Source organism: Lagenorhynchus albirostris, chromosome 2 (genome assembly GCF_949774975.1).
Source record: "Lagenorhynchus albirostris chromosome 2, mLagAlb1.1, whole genome shotgun sequence".
NCBI classification, from domain to species: domain Eukaryota; kingdom Metazoa; phylum Chordata; class Mammalia; order Artiodactyla; family Delphinidae; genus Lagenorhynchus; species Lagenorhynchus albirostris.
The window spans coordinates 165,489,675-165,505,374 of NC_083096.1; the positions used below are offsets into that span (position 1 = coordinate 165,489,675).

Here is a 15,700-nt window from a genome sequence, read left to right on the forward strand (position 1 = left end):
ATTTTCTTCCCTACCTATTTGTTATTTATCAGGAATTGATATGGTACGCTTAAGGGATACATGGAGAGGCAAGGGGCACATAGCCTTTCAAACAGAGCTTTACCCAGGAGAGTATATATCAACTTTTCAGTAAAGACAACACTTCTAAATCACACCTAGTTCTTTTGACCTAGTTTCTAAAATACTACTCCCTCTTCCATATGTTAAATTGCTTTACAGATAACTGCTCAAAAATAGACAAAAAAGGCAAAGGCAAAAACTGCTTCTAGCCAGAAAACTTCAAGGCCTCCTTGCCTTCTCCTTTAAAAAGCTCTCTTTTCCCCCGTTCCTTTTACTTTATCTGTAACTCCAGACTTGGTCTGGCATGGGTCATATAAAAAGGTTCTAAATTTCTCTAAGTGCACAGTTTTACATTCTGCCCAAGTTTTTCCTTCTATACTAAAAAAGGTATCTGTGACATCACTTAGCTGTAGGAACTTGATTCACATGCAGTAGGGGAATCTGTTTGCCATCATGCTTTGATTGTAATCAATCCAATCAAGTACTATATTTTGATAAAGACACTGAGAAGCAGCAGCCATGGCACTTTCATTAATTCCTAGGGCTGCCCTGGACCACTTTCCAAAAATGCCAGCCTTTCCCTTGGTCCCCCTATGTCCACTATAACAAGCACAATAAAATAAGTTAAAGAACGGCCAAGGGCACAGCCTACCTTATTAAGATTATAGATGCTTCCAAATCCTCAGGCTTTTTTAAGGTCAGCAGTTCCCTGAATGAAAAGCCATAGAGTACTATAGATTCTCCTATTCTTTTCAGAGCTCCAAAAGTACATTGGTACCAACCTCCCCTCCTCTATACCACTGTCCACACAAATGTGTACTGAAGACCCTGGCTTCATCATTTATACGAGAAATGCATGAGACTAGACCAAAGTTACCAGCTGTCTTTCCTGCTATCTGTGGCCAGTATAATCAAATTGGGATGAATACTTGGCACACTAAGCTATGGAAATCTAGCTAATATTTATCCGTACCCCCCCCCAAGTCTGTTTTGGCTCATACACTCTTTTGAGATTGCTGTGTTCACTCACCCAAACACATTTACCAAAGGGAAATTCTGTGTGCCTTGAATAAGGCAATCTCAATCTCATTTTATTTTAACCCAAAATACCATAATGAGACCACATATTGGTCACTTGAGGTTTTATGTAGGGGTTTTAAAGAAGCCAATTCAAAGCTGCACTGGGAAAGCAGAAGATTCAAATCACAGACTAGAAAGAAAAACAAGAATGTTACAAATCTGTCTTAGACCAACAGAACCCCCAAAACAGATTAAGGAGGGCTAAGAAAGTCTCCAGACCAAAGGCAATAAGGTGAGAAAAGAGAAGAGGGAGAGATCATCTAGGAAACTTCTGTTTCTTAGTTTATTAGACAAAGACACGTCCTGCCTCTAGTTAGCCAGGCCATTCCAACAGAGGTAAGCAGATACCAGGAATCTTCACTGAAACGATGTTGATCTGAAAGTGGTATAAATTGCCTCTCCGGTTCCCGTAAGACATTTTGTCAGCTCTGGTGTGTTAAAGCTACTGAAGTCTCCATGTGCTTTGCATTCTACTAACAGAGTTAGAAACCAAAGGAAAGAATGAAAAAGGAAAAAAACAAGAACAGAGAGAAAATAAAGCTGAATGGCAGAGGGATGATAAAGTGAGTCTAGAACACAAAAACACACACACGGAACATATGACTACCAGAGTATTGTCTGTACATAAAAATATCAAATCACAGATCAAACTGTCAGCATACTGCCTCCTGGAAGCCTCTGCCTTCATCGCAGCCAGGTCACAGTGATCACAGCTTCCCTTCTCAGGCAGGAGGGAAAAGAGGTCTGGTACAGGAAACATGTTTTTAATAGGAAGGATTCAGAAACCACATCAGGTTTTCAGAAAGCCCCCATGAACTACAACACTGGTTCTCCACTTGGTCTTTGCATTATTAATGTTTATTATCTAACCATTTCTGTAACTTCCATCTCTGTGCCAAGCACAATCCTTATTAAGTCATACAACTAGGGACAGGTTTTGGCTCAAATGTCCATTCCTCAAAGAGACCTCATCCACTTCAGAGACGGGGTAACTTGTCAGGAGTCTTCTTAGAGGGTTTATTTACTAGGACTTCACAACAAGGGACACAAGGAAAGGAATCACAGCAAAACTCAAGGTGGCCACTGGGGCACTGAGGGGTGGGGGATGAGAGACAGAGGGAAGTCATTAAGAATGGTCTACTCAGAGACCACCAGATTCTCAGATCAGCTGGCCATCAACGAGCAGAAAGGATATCATGGCATTTAATTAAGGTTTCAAATACTAGCCTCTGAGGAGCATTTTCAAGAACGACTTTTTTGGGCAGTTTTATCAACTGGTCATACTTGGAGGCCACCACCCTAAAATGAGCTTTTCCACCTTCATCAAATCAGAACCATCCCCATGCTACGCCACCAAAGAGCTAAAAGAGAAACGGAGGGCAGGGAGTCCCCAGGTCCTATAAACAAACAGAGTGTGTCATTACTGTATAGAAGATCCATCTCAGAAGTATTTTCTTTCTTCTCCCCCAACCCCTAGCACTTTTAACCTTTTCTCCAACCAATAACACACTTTCAACATCATGGGAAGGGCAGATACATCTGAAACATTAGCCTTTGGTATAATGTGGAAGAAGCCCCTCAGGTATTTCAGATATATTCTGTAGCCTAGTTGAGCATAAATCCAGTAGTTCTCAAACTTGAGTGTGCATTATAGTGGCCTGGAGGTCTTGTTAAAACATACTGCCAGAGTTTTGGATTCAGTACGTCTGGATGAGTATTTGCATTTCTAAACAGGGCCCAGGTAAAAATGCTATGGGCCCAGGTAAAAACTATGGGATAGCTTTTAATTCAGCACAGACTAATGCTGTCTGTCTTTAACCATTCAATTCTATCCCCCTCTCAAGCAGGGGCCTCTACCAACTAGGAGCTGTGTTCGAATTTTATTGGATAACAAGTAATACTTACATATATGTTATTTAACGTTTACTACAGCTGCAAGTAGATATTTTTCCTTATCATACAGTTGAGGATACAGATTCAGAGAAGTGACTTGCCTGAAGTCACACAGCCTAAGGGAACTTTAAACCTCACTTTTAGAGCTGACTCTGACATGAAACTGTGTGAGGCACTTAACCTTTACGTGTTCACTTCCCTGAAGTGGAAAATTAAGACAATAATCCTCATCTCTCCAGTGAGTGCTCCAAGTTCTAGAAAGTAAAATCACTCTGCAAATATTTTCATAATGCAAGTTACTCTCATTTAGGTCAAAGTGAAGGGCTCTATCTTTGAGCCTGAATCCTACCTCTATCCCCACTCTCAAAGAGAAAAGGGCCTAAGGACCAAATCCTGCCAATTCTTACCATCGGGATCATACAGACATTCATCAAAAACCTAAATAAAATTCTAAATGGAAGAGATGGATGGGACGGAAATCTAGGCATAATGTCAAACTGTAACTAAAGGCTTTTCAGTCTTTCACCCCATTTAAGAGTTCTAGGGACTTCCTTCGTGGTCCAGTGGCCAAGAATCTGAGCTCCCAATGCAGGGGGCCCGGGTTCCATCCCTGGTCGGGGAACTAGATCCCACATGCACGCTGCAACTAAAGATCTCGCATGCCGCAATGAAGACCTGGCACAGCCTAAATAAATAGTTTTTTTTAAAAAAAGAGTTCTAGATTATTGCAAAAAATAATGTCCCAACAAGGTCTAGTGCTTGAATAATTTATTTTGGAGAAGCAAACTTAGTATTTTATAATGTTACACAGCTCTGGAGAATCAGACAAACCTTGATTCAAACCTAAACTCTACCTTTTACTAGTTTTTTGTCCTAGGGCGAATTTCTCATTCTTACTCTACTTCCTCATCTGTAAAGTGGGAGGAATAACTCTAGAACCCACCTCTCATGATTGTGAAGATTAAATAAAGAAATTCATGGAGAGACCCAAGCATAGTGCTTGGCACATAGCAAGTACTCAACTACATGGTAATTACCATTAATATTCACCCCCAACACACCATCACTTGAAAACAGGGAACTCAGTGAGGTCCCTGGCCTACCCCTGGCCCAGGACAAAGTTGTGGACAAACTACCTATAGAATTGATCCCCAAATCCTTATTAATATCTTTGGCAGCCCAGATTCCTAAACAGGTAAAAAGTTAGAAGTCTGGAAACAAAAGGCAGGTTATCCAAATGTGAATCAAGAGTTTCACACTCCTAAACTAATGCCATGAAACTCCATCACCTTCCAACCAGAACAGAATCTTGTCCAAAAGGCAAGAGAGAAAGCCATCTGTATTCACCAGAAAAGATGTAGTAACAAAGAGCAACCAATTCCCAGCATTCTGCTCAGGTGATTTGTTCTCTAAGAACAACAGAAAGCTGTAATAAGGTCTACCCAAGAGAGAGAGGAAATCACTGGGCAAGAAGAGCCCAAAGACATATCTGTTTCCTCTTAAAGGAAGCACCCAGCACGATGTAGCCTTTAATCCTCTACCACGTGGCTGAACTCACACTCTTCTTAAAGTCAAAGTACACCAGGCACCAGTCAGTTGAGAATAAACAGCTGGACCCAGATGCACTCATGCAAGTTGTGACCTCAAGGAAAACAGGAGGCAAAATAAAGACACTAAGCACACAGCAAATGGGTTTTCAAATATCACACCAATCCCTAAATTCCCCTGCTGCCGTCATGCTGGTGCTAGATCTTGAGGGGGGAGTTCCTTTTAACAGAGACGTCTATAAACAAGCAAGCTGAAAGCTAACAAGTTTAAGAGGGAAAAGCATACAAAAATCTTGGCTGCTGGTGATGAGCCACAAAAAAATCATGAACGTGCCAGTGCCAAGGGAGGAGGAAGTCTAATACCTAACATTGCAGACTTACGAACCCAGAAGCAATGAAGCCATAAGGAAGCCCAAATGCAAAAGAGAAAAAAAAAAGCACATGGCACATTTCCTCTTCATATTCAAGCAGCACTCTGGGCCTGCAGAGCGCATAGCCCAGTGCCCAAAGCCCCTTAGTATTTCATACCAACATTAACTTCCTGGAGGACGACAAAAATCTGTCCTGGATTACTGAGTGATTTCTAATATGTACCATAACCAACACTAAGTCAACATTTTAGGGATCAAATTTCCTACTCTGCAGCATGTTGGAATGCATTCTTGGCATTAGACTTCTTCCCACTGCAGTCCACCCTTAGAAAATGCAGAAGCCACTGGGAAATACAGACTCAACCTGTCCCAAGACCATCTTCTAGTATGCACAAATGACTAACAAAAATAAAAGTTCACTCAGATGTCCCTTCAAATGCAATAAATACTAATGCCATCCATTTAAATAGGGGGAAGAGCAAGTTCAGGGAAGAATACTCAAGGCAGTTAAGTCAACATTCACCCCAACTTGGATTCTTAAAACCTGGACTGACTAAGGAGTTCATCTCAAGCCCCTACACACTTGCGGGAACCACTGTGCCCAATTCTGAGTTACTGGAAACTCACTTTCGCAAAATGCCAGAATGGCAAGGTAAAGATGGTGGAAGAGATATTTCCAAACTAGAATCTGTATTCAAGACTCCATATCTTTATACTGGAACAGTGTAACCTACCCTCCTCTTCCAGGTGGAAGCACTGTAGTAGCCTGGTACTGGACACTCCATGCATCTTCAGTTGTTAAGCATCCACTTACCATTTGAAAAGTGCCAGAAATCACATGTGATCCAATCACACATGGACTAGCAGGTAAAGAGAAACCAAAATCACTACATTTCAGAGGCTCCCATAAGGAATAAGCATGTGTTTGCAGCATTTATGAGCTTCTTGGCCACAGCCAACCTAATCAAAAACAATATTAAAGGCCATTTCTGTGAACAGATGGGCAAACTGCATATGTGCAGGCTTACCCACCCAAAAACCCTCAGCTTGAGCACAGCTCCCAAACCTTCAGAAACAGCAGCAGCCTGAGTCCAGACAGGTACCTCATGGCTCCTGTTTTAAGAAAGGTCAATTAACTTTGCCGAAAAAGAAAAAACTCAGGCTCTCTAACCAAAGTTGAACGACTATCACTGTAGAGTTGTCCAGGGCACACAACTCTGAAGGTGACACAAACTTCCAAACCCAAAATTACTACAAAACAGCCTCTGAACTAGCCAAGAACTTGGCAGGTTGTACTAAAGGCCCCACATAACCACAGGAACCACTAAGACCCTGAAACCACTCTCTTTCATGGAACTGGTTACAGTCCAAATTCTCAAAGTCACCAGAATCAGACAACTACAGGTCTGGGAATGGATGTGTAACTTGAATTCTATAAAGCCCATGAAACTCAGAGTAGCATTATGAAAAAGCAAATTAATATTTTAACTTTCCCCTTCTTGGACATTTAACTTCACAAATCACTGCCTCTGGAAAGCTGTCCCAGGTTTACTCTGCCCAAATGTGATTGCTCCTTATTCTCAGATTCCTTCAGCCCATACACTTAGTTTGGTCTGTATCCATTTGTAAAACCCTGCTTTGCGAGTTTTCCAAATGTGTACACATAAGCATGTTTCCCAAGAAAACTAAATTCTTCTGAAGCAGATATTGCCTCTATCTTTTAAGTCCCTCCCTAGTATCTAGTAGGTATGTTCACAAAGAGCTACATCCCACCCCCATTTGAATCTCCAGACCCCCCTGAGCTAGAAATCATGCTCTCAGCAACAAGCCTGAAGTTCTAATACCCTCCCTACCACCATACTGGGGAAAGCCCTGGGCAATCAATGTCAGTGTCAATCCAAGTTTTTGTATCTTGTTTTAAAACAAGCTGATAGCCTTTGGTAAGTTAGCTGAACCTAACTAAAAATTATGGTCAGGGCCATAATTACATTCATACTCCCTACTACTATGCTGAGTCAAAAAGGCACTTCCAGGACTCTGGTCTAAAAAACACTTCTTGTGAAGAACACTGGTGTCAGAGTCAGTGGATTACGTTTAAAAAGAGACTTTGAGAAAGTAAATCCGGTCATCTCACAAGGCTACCAAGGGAGAGTACGACAGGCAGACAGATAAAACACTTCTAAAATACCTCCTCCTCCATAAAAAGAATGTTTCACCAGAAGAACCAGAAACGTTTTTAATCCTAAAATGGCAATTTTAAAAACAAAGATTGAATCTACTCACATAACCCTTCAGGCAGGACTTAGCGAGTCCGCAAACACTGTAATGACCCAGGAACCTGGGGCATTAATTTTAATATAAAAATAAGTGATGGGGATTCCCTGGTGGCGCAGTGGTTGAGAGTCCGCCTGCCGATGCAGGGGACACGGGTTCATGCCCCGGTCCAGGAGGATCCCACATGCCGCGGAGCGGCTGGGTCTGTGAGCCATGGCCGCTGAGCCTGCGCTCTGCAGCGGGAGAGGCCACAGCAGAGAGAGGCCCGCGTACCGCAAACAAAAACAAAAACAAGAACAAACAAACAAAAAACAAGTGATGCACAGGAGTCCAGTAAAAGCTATATAAATTAAACCCAGCCCGGGCTTCCCTGGTGGCACAGTGGTTAAAAATTGCCTGCCAATGCAGGAGGGGACACGCGTTCGAGCCCTGGTCCAGGAAGATCCCACTAAGCCTGGTGCAACTAAGCCCGTGAGCCACAACTACTGAGCCCACGTGCCACAACTACTGAAGCCCGTGCGCCTAGAGCCCGTGCTCCCTAACAAGAGAAGCCACTACAGTGAGAAGCCCACGCACCACAATGAAGAGTAGCCCCCTCTCACCACAACTAGAGAAAGCCCGCACGCAGCAACGGAGACCCAATGCAGCCAAAAAATAATTAATTAATTAATTTAAAAAAATTAAACCTGGCCCTTGGAGGAGTGGGCTTATAATCCTGCGAGCCAAAGCAGAACAGAGGCTGAGGACAGCACTGAAGTAGTAGTATCTTTTTTTTCCTTTTTGGTATTCCAAAAATGCAAACCCAACCCTAAAAACATCTCACCAAACTACAGAAACGTTCTGAAAGAACAATGCTTTAAATTTAAAACTCACAGTCTCATAAAGCAAGCTTTAGGAGCACACTTAGTTCACTAACTGAAACTTAGGACCTTCTTTCCAAACTTCTGTTTATTTTCACTCTGAAACTGCAACCGATTTTAAACAGGGCTCCACGTGCCCTGAACTCAGCATGGAGCCAGAACCAGGGAGGTTTCTCTTCCAGGGCATCCTCTTTTCACTTCAAACCTCTTTTACGTCATTTCTTCTCATCTCCATGCTCTCCACCCCCACCTCTACCCTCCAGCATTACCCTCTCTTCCCTACCCCCAAGTCTTTTTCTCCAATGTTATTTTATTCCACCACGTGAGAAGAAACTAGCATTATCTTTGCTTGAACACTGTTTATTAATTTGCCTGTCAAACATTCTATAGAGCCGTTTACATCTTACTATAGAAACCTCCTGGGTACATATTGACAGCTCAGCAAGTATTTACACAAAGCTCTGAAACACTTGGCTCCTTCAGAGAGAAGAAGCTGCTGTGTCAAGCAAAGAATTATCAAACACCTTTCCCTCCACCTTTTTCCCTCTTTCATAAAGGGAAGCTTCCTTCTAGCACACCTCTAAGATGCCTAAATTACACTTTTTAACTACTAAACCAGGAGGAGAAAAATTGGAAATTCTGGTATACTGGAGAACAGCCGAATGAACAGCATTTCCAGGACCAACTGCAAACCACACAACATAGTTTTAAAAAAACAACAGGGGTATGAGAAATGGCAATACACCTATGAAGCTGACCCTGAGACGCTTAGCTTTTCCTGTTCCTGTTCCAGTCTCAGGAACTTTTGCTCCTCTCTCAGCAAAACTTACAGGGCAAGTTCAGGCACTCAGATTACAACCAACTGCCCAAACCAGACCTAGACCTGCCCAAACACCAGAAGAGTCTGGAGAGCTTAATACTACCTCTCCCCACCTTCCTATCCACCCCCAACCAAAGAAACAGTGTTAATGCTGAATTTATGAATATCCACTCCTCACCCCCTCCCTAATCTACCCAAAATCCCCTCATGGAGATTCTGAAGGAACTATTTTTCAAGTCTTGCTCTAATGAACTCTAATTTTTCAATTACTGTTTAGTGTATTAATACCACCAGCCAGGTGGAATGACTAATGACAACCAGATTAACAGTCTCAAAGCAAAACAATCTGGTAGGGCTTTTTCTGTGAAGGGCCACAGACCACAGTGGCACCCAACTATTTAGAGCTTGTTCCTGTAAGTCCTCAAGAGAAAACAGACTTGAATTCCTTGAGCCCAGGGAAAGAAAGATGGTCTCAGGATCCCTGTTGAAAAAGGTACAGGAAGAAGCTGCCCTCCTAACAAGCCAGGTATGGAAGCACAGACAGATGTGTAGCATCAGAGAAGGTTATGCAGTTCACCAGCTTCGCTTTACCAGCGAAGAGAAAATGAAACAGAGAAGGCAAATGCCCTGCCCAAAGTCACACAGCTTAATCCAGAGCTGCATGTGGAACCAAAGCTCCTCTTCCTTCTGAGTCCTGCACTCTTTACTGCTCACTACTATACCACACACAACTCGATGCACATCAGTAATGATAATGACCAATCTAAACAGGGAAAAACCCAGAAATGAAAGCCAAGGGAATCAGGACTCCATTTCAGAGACCAAGGTATCATCCCATCTCACTGGCAGGAAAGAACTATTTAGTGCCAATTTATTTTGAATGCCATATTTTAGCCATATTTGCATGCTTCAGTTGCTTCTAGAATTTTGGGATTTGAAGCCAATCAATACAAACTTTTGGGGGATGGGAATGGGAAAAGACCCTGACCATTACTTTGTTAGCTTATTTCCACGTTTTAAAAAAGGTTCACTGGGACTTCCCTGGGGCGCAGTGGTTAAGAATCCGCCTGCCGATGCAGGAGACATAGCTTCAATCCCTGGTCCAGGAAGATCCCACATGCCATGGGGCAACCAAGCCTGTGAGCCAGAACTACCGAGCCTGCGCTCTAGAGCCCGCGTGCTGCAACTACTGAAGCCCGAGCACCTAGAGCGTGTGCTCCACAGCAAGAGAAGCCACTGAAATGAGAAGCCCACACACCGCAAGGAAGTGTAGCCCCTGCTTGCCGCAACTAGAGAAAGCCCGTACGCAGACCAACGCAGCCATAAATATATACATACATACATACATAAAGGTTCGCTAACTTTGCAAAAGAGTGACTGTAGACTTCACACCCTACAGGAGTCAATCTAACATATGAATATTTAATGCAATCCAAATCATCTTGTTACAGCAGGTGCCACTTGTCATGGTTACTCTGTGCCACACACAAGGGAAGGAACCTTAAAAAATCCCCACAGGGCCCAATACAAAGAAGCCAGCCTTGGTCCTGACTGCTTTCTCTCTTCTCTCACCATCATCCCAACCTTCATCAGCCCAGTTCTCTCATGGAAAGCAGAGAAACATGAAGCCCTCACAACTAAGTGCCGCCTCAGTGTGGTTTTCCTGATCCCTCCTACTTGAGAGAGCTCCAAGAGTCCTGTGTTTCAGCCAGCCCAGAATTTCTGCCAGTAAGCATTCCCATAAGCCCAGGATTCCTGTATTTGTTTCCCAGGAGTCGGAAATATCATTTGATATTTCCATAGCAGGAACTAACAGCCAAGCTTCTACAATCAAATCCACCTTGATCCTGGACTACATATTCTATTGGATTTTTTACTTTGATGAGCGTAGTCTACCAGTTCAAGGTACTACAGCTAAAAAAAAAAAGCTTTACACGAGGTTCAAGAACATAGGTGACTGAAAAGTATTTCATCAGTAGCAGGATTCAACACCTTGAGATACAATACTACTTATGGAAAGGCATAAAGGAAAAGTTTGTTTGATGGGATCCAACCAGCTCCTGTGAAAAAGACAGAGCCACAATACACACACATACCTAATCTTTATTCCATAAAGATTCAGAGTCAAATGAACATTACCACCTTAACTCTGTTAATCAAGTCCCTGCAAAAAACTTTTTTTTAACATCTTTATTACAGTATAATTGCTTTACAATGGTGTGTTAGTTTCTGCCTTATAACAAAGTGAAACACTTGCAAACAACTCTTAATTCAAGACTGAGTTAGGGAAAGAAGAGAACAAACCAAGATCTTATTATTTAAGAATGCATAAGAATAGGCATCATGGTCTGACAAGTAGTTTATCCTTAAGTAGCAAAAAGGAATTCAGAACGAAATCTACCCACCTACAACCTTCATCTAGATGACACACCTGAAACAACCCACAAAACTGGAAGTTGCACGGTCTCTTCTACAAGTGAATGCTCACCAGCCCATGCTCTGGGTCTCAGGAGAACAGGCAACTGAACTGAAATCCGACAGAAATCTATGTTGTGTGAAGTGCTAGGCCTGTTAATGTTAAAAGGGAATAAGAAAATTCGCACAAAGGCAGCACAGACAAGCTTCCAAACAGGGACTGTATCTACTTTCCTACCATTTATCCAGAACAGAACATAGTGCCTAGTACATAGAAAGTGCTCAAATATTTGTTTAATGACTGAAAAACAGAAATTACTATACGGCAAAAATTGGTTTTACCAAAAAAAAAAAGAATTTGCTTGAATATCCCCAAGCTGAAAGAATTCAAATTAATTTTTGTTTTTAAATGAGCCTTGACTTACCCCAAATTATTTCATCTAACGGTTTAAGAATAGTAAATTACTTAGCCTCCTTTCCCCCTCACCCCCAAAAGGGAAAAAATGAGGGGAAAGAGATAAACTACAGAATGACCCAGAGAGAAGATGTTCTAAGACAAAATTTCTCCTCCAGACACTAGGAATCTAATTTAAAATTCCCCTATTTCTTGCCCAGATGTAGAACATCATGGAAGACACGGAGTCAAGGCACAGACCTCTAAACCTGCTACCTGACATAAATATTTTCAAAATTCCCAGCTCAACGTAAGGGTAGAAAAGCAGTTCTAAGATGGGGAGGGAATACATCTAATTAGGCCGCCGAAGTGAACAAAATCTCATAGGACAAAGGTACAACTGGGTACTGCTAGGAGAGGGGCAGACATGAAGGAAGACTTTTTTCTGCTTTGAAAAGATAGATGACTCCAAAGAATACCCAATATTCGTGGCCAAAGCACTGAAGACAGAACATGATGAAGAGGAAGAGCAAAATAAAACAGAATACATAAAAACACACCTAAAAGTTGTAATTTCTAAGCAAGTCTTAAGTATCATTGTAGGTCATATCTTTGTTATCTTGGAAGACAGAAATAAATGGAACTTAAAATGCAAAGAAAAAAACTGGTTGACCTCTATTTCAAAGCTGTAAAATGAATGATGACAAAATAGAAAACTAGGCTTTTTGATATTTCCAGGAACAAATGATAAATTTCACCAACCAAGCCTTTAAGAAACAGCCCCTCTCAAGATCAAAAAAGATGTCCTTCCCTTTAAATTGATCTGCTCTCCCCAAGTTCAATTAACAAAAGAAAGTGTTAACATGTAAACAAATAATGAGGCCAGCCTTCCTTAAAACAGAACACCTAAATATGAAATTCTCTTTCAGAAAGCTTTCAGTTCTCAAAGTTTTTTCCTACTCCCTCTGATAAAGATCCCACATTTGCCACTCAATAAAAAGGTCAGTAAAATAATTTCAGTTCTGCAAAGCGAACAGGGTCAAAATTACTCAAGACAAACGCATCTTCAGAGCCATCAAAGAAGTCATTTATACCATCAGGAAAGTCACAAAACCAAAACAAACAGCAAACCCATTGTAGAGAAAAACTCAGCTACTGTTCTAACAACACAGAATCTATTTCAGTCTGCATAAAACATAACAAGCAAAATAAATCCAAGGTACAAGCAAAATGCCACTGCCTCCTCTTTTGTTTCGGGCACAATGTAACAAGGGCAGCCTGTCTGGGACTCTGCTCCTGCTGATACAGTATTGCTGCTTAAACCTCCCTCCTCAAGGTCACAGCCAATTTCAGCTCTGGAATAAAAGGCAGATAGTGGCAGCGATGGTTTGGGTTATCACTGGCAGAAAAGCAGAGTGTAAAAGTTTATGAGCTCATCAGGATTGTTGTACCATTACATCAGAGGCAATTATAAATGGCCAAGAGCAGGAGATGGGGAGCCAATCAGATCACAGATAGGATGTCAACCTAAGACCAACTGTCTCCTGGCTTTGACAGAAGGATTTTACCTCCATAATTCAAATCCCAAACCAAAGCAATCTGCACTTACTACTCCAATCACTCAGCTGTTTACCAGCACTTCCAGGGAGAAGCCCAGGCCACTGGGCCGACGGAGACTAAGACAGGAGACGGCCCGGGCTGCCCTGGATGGACCGCAGCCGGCCTCTAGCTGCTCCCAAGCAGGCCCCTGCCCTCCCTCGAGGTCCCCCCGAGCCCGAGGGGCCCCTCCTTGAAAACACAGATGGGGACCGGCCTAGAAAAAGGTGGGCGGTGGGGGGAGGAGCAGAGAGGAGCGGCAGGTGAGCAAATAACTGTTCACTCAACTCCAGACCTCCTAGCACTGCCTATACCCCTAACCTGACTCCCCAGCACCCCGTCACCCCGGGCCGGGCCCTTTCCCGCACACTCTGCTTCGCACCCCCTGGAAAACTCCCAGAGCTGGAAGGGACCAGGGTAGAGGGAGAAGGGGAGCAGACACCTCAGGGAAAGCCCCACACAAAGGCTGAAAGAGGGAAAGAGAGTAAGGCAGACAGGCAGCCATTTTAAGAGGGAAGAGCGAGACAATGGCAGCTCCCCAGCAGTGGGGGCCCCGGACTGGGGGTAGCCCACGGCTGTGGCCTGCTCCCCGCCGCCGCCCCCCACTCCCAGGACCCCGCTCGCCCCAGCCCCCTCCCCACTCAGCCGTGTACCTGCGGGGTCCGGGCGAGCGGCTGACCCCCGCCGCCGCTGCTCCCGGGGCTCATGGGCGCGTGGTGGCTCCTTTGTTGGGCTCCTCCCGAGGCGGCCGCCGCCGCCGCCGCCGCCGCAGCAGCAGCAGCCCCCCAGCACTGCGAGGCCATGTCCGCCGGGCCCTTGCCGGCGCCCCCGTCCTGGGGCCCGCCGCCGTAGTCGCCCCCGGGGTAGCCCTGGTAGCCCCGGGCCGAGCTGGGCGACGTGAGCAGTTGGTTGAGGGTGGGGGTGGCGGTGGGCTGAGGGGTTCCCCCTCCGGCCGCTGTGGGGCCGCCTCCCCCCATGGCCCCGAAGCGCTGCTGAGCGAAGGACGAAGACGACGAGGAGGCGGAGGCGCTGGAGGAGGGAGGCGGCTTGGAGCCGGCGGCCGCCGCCGCGCCGGACCCCGGAGTGCCACCTCTCGGGGAGCTCAGCGCGTAGGCCTGGGGGGGCGGGGGGTAGGCGCTGCGGTTGGGGTAGTAGGAGTTGTACTGGTGGTTGGGGAAGCCGTGGTCGTGCGAGTTCTGCTGGGGCCCCGCGTAGGGCTCCAGGCCCCCGCCGCCGCCGCCGCTCTGCAGCGCTGCCAGGCCAGGGCTTTGTTGTCCGCCATGTTGTTGGTGGAAGACGGCGGCCGCCGCGGCGGCGACGGCAGACGGGCTCCGGCCGTAGGGTTGCCCGAAGCCGTAGGCTGGGGGCGGCAAGGCGGCCGCGGCTGAGTGAGGAGGCGCCCCCACCCCGTCGCTGCTGCCGCCACCACCGCCGCCGGGCGGCTCCGTGAGGTTATTGTTCAGGGCGGGCCTAGGGCCCGCGTTCCCGTTCGAGTTCTTCAGGTCCGGCTCCGCGCCGGGCCCGCCACCGCCGCCGGCTCCGCCGCCGCCGCCACCCCCATTGCTCTCAGCCCCGTCCTGCAGCTCTTTTCCCAGTGGCTGCGGCGGCCCCACGGCGGGGCCCTCGCTTTCCTGCCCGGCGGCTGCCTTCATTTCCCCGCGCTCGGCCGCTACCGCCGCCGCCTCGCCCCCCGCCTCCTCCCGCTGCTGCTGCTCCGCTTTCTTCAGCTCCGAGGGCGGCGGCGGCGGGTTGCCCAGGCTGCTGGCGGCGGCGGGGGCGACCTGCGCGGCCATGATCCCCGCTGTCTCGTCCGCGGAGAGACCCGGCCCTGTCTTCGTCTTCTTTCCCCCTCCCACCCCGCCCCGGGGCCGAATCCCCCGGGCTGCCCTCCCCACTCGCCCGGGCGGGCCTCGCGGGGCTCCGCTGCTGCGCTGCGCTCGCTCGCTCCTCTCCCCCCCGCCCCGCCGGCTCAGGCTCCGGGCTGGCGGCGGCGGAGGAGGAGGAGGCGGCGGCGGCGGCCGAGGCGCCGGCGGCTCAGCTGCTCCCGGCTCTGTAGGCTCGGGACCCGGCTCTCCCGGCTCATTCCCCCCAAGCCCTTGCCTGGGAATGAGGGGGGCGGTGGAGGCTCCGCTCCCCAGGGCCTGGCCCCGCTGTGACTCTCCGCTTTCTGCTGCCGGAGAAAGGAGGAGGGAGGGAGGGAGGGAGGGAGGGAGGCAGGCGAGGGGGAGGGGGCGGGGAGGGAGGGAGGGAGGGAGCGGGGGGAGGGGGACCCGGGACGGGCGGGCTGGAGGGCGCGCGGCAGCAGCCCAGGCGCCGGGAGGTAGAGTCGGAGCGTAGGCCGGGCCGGGCGCCCTGCCTCCCCTCCCCGGCCGCGGCGCGGGCTGAGGTTG

The 15,700-nt window shown here is 46.7% G+C and overlaps 1 protein-coding gene across 5 annotated transcripts in view; it reads right to left on the reverse strand.

Moving 5' to 3' along the window:
• Window positions 1-15,468, reverse strand: part of ARID1A (AT-rich interaction domain 1A) — a 70,435-nt gene extending 54,967 nt beyond the window's left edge. For all 5 annotated transcript variants that reach the window (XM_060140953.1, XM_060140950.1, XM_060140952.1 and 2 more), the window contains exon 1: window positions 13,964-15,468. In XM_060140953.1, the coding sequence (XP_059996936.1) occupies window positions 13,964-15,103 (1,140 nt within the window). In that variant the 5' untranslated portion in view covers window positions 15,104-15,468. The remainder of the gene's footprint in view (window positions 1-13,963) is intronic.
• Window positions 15,469-15,700: the final 232 nt, after the last annotated feature.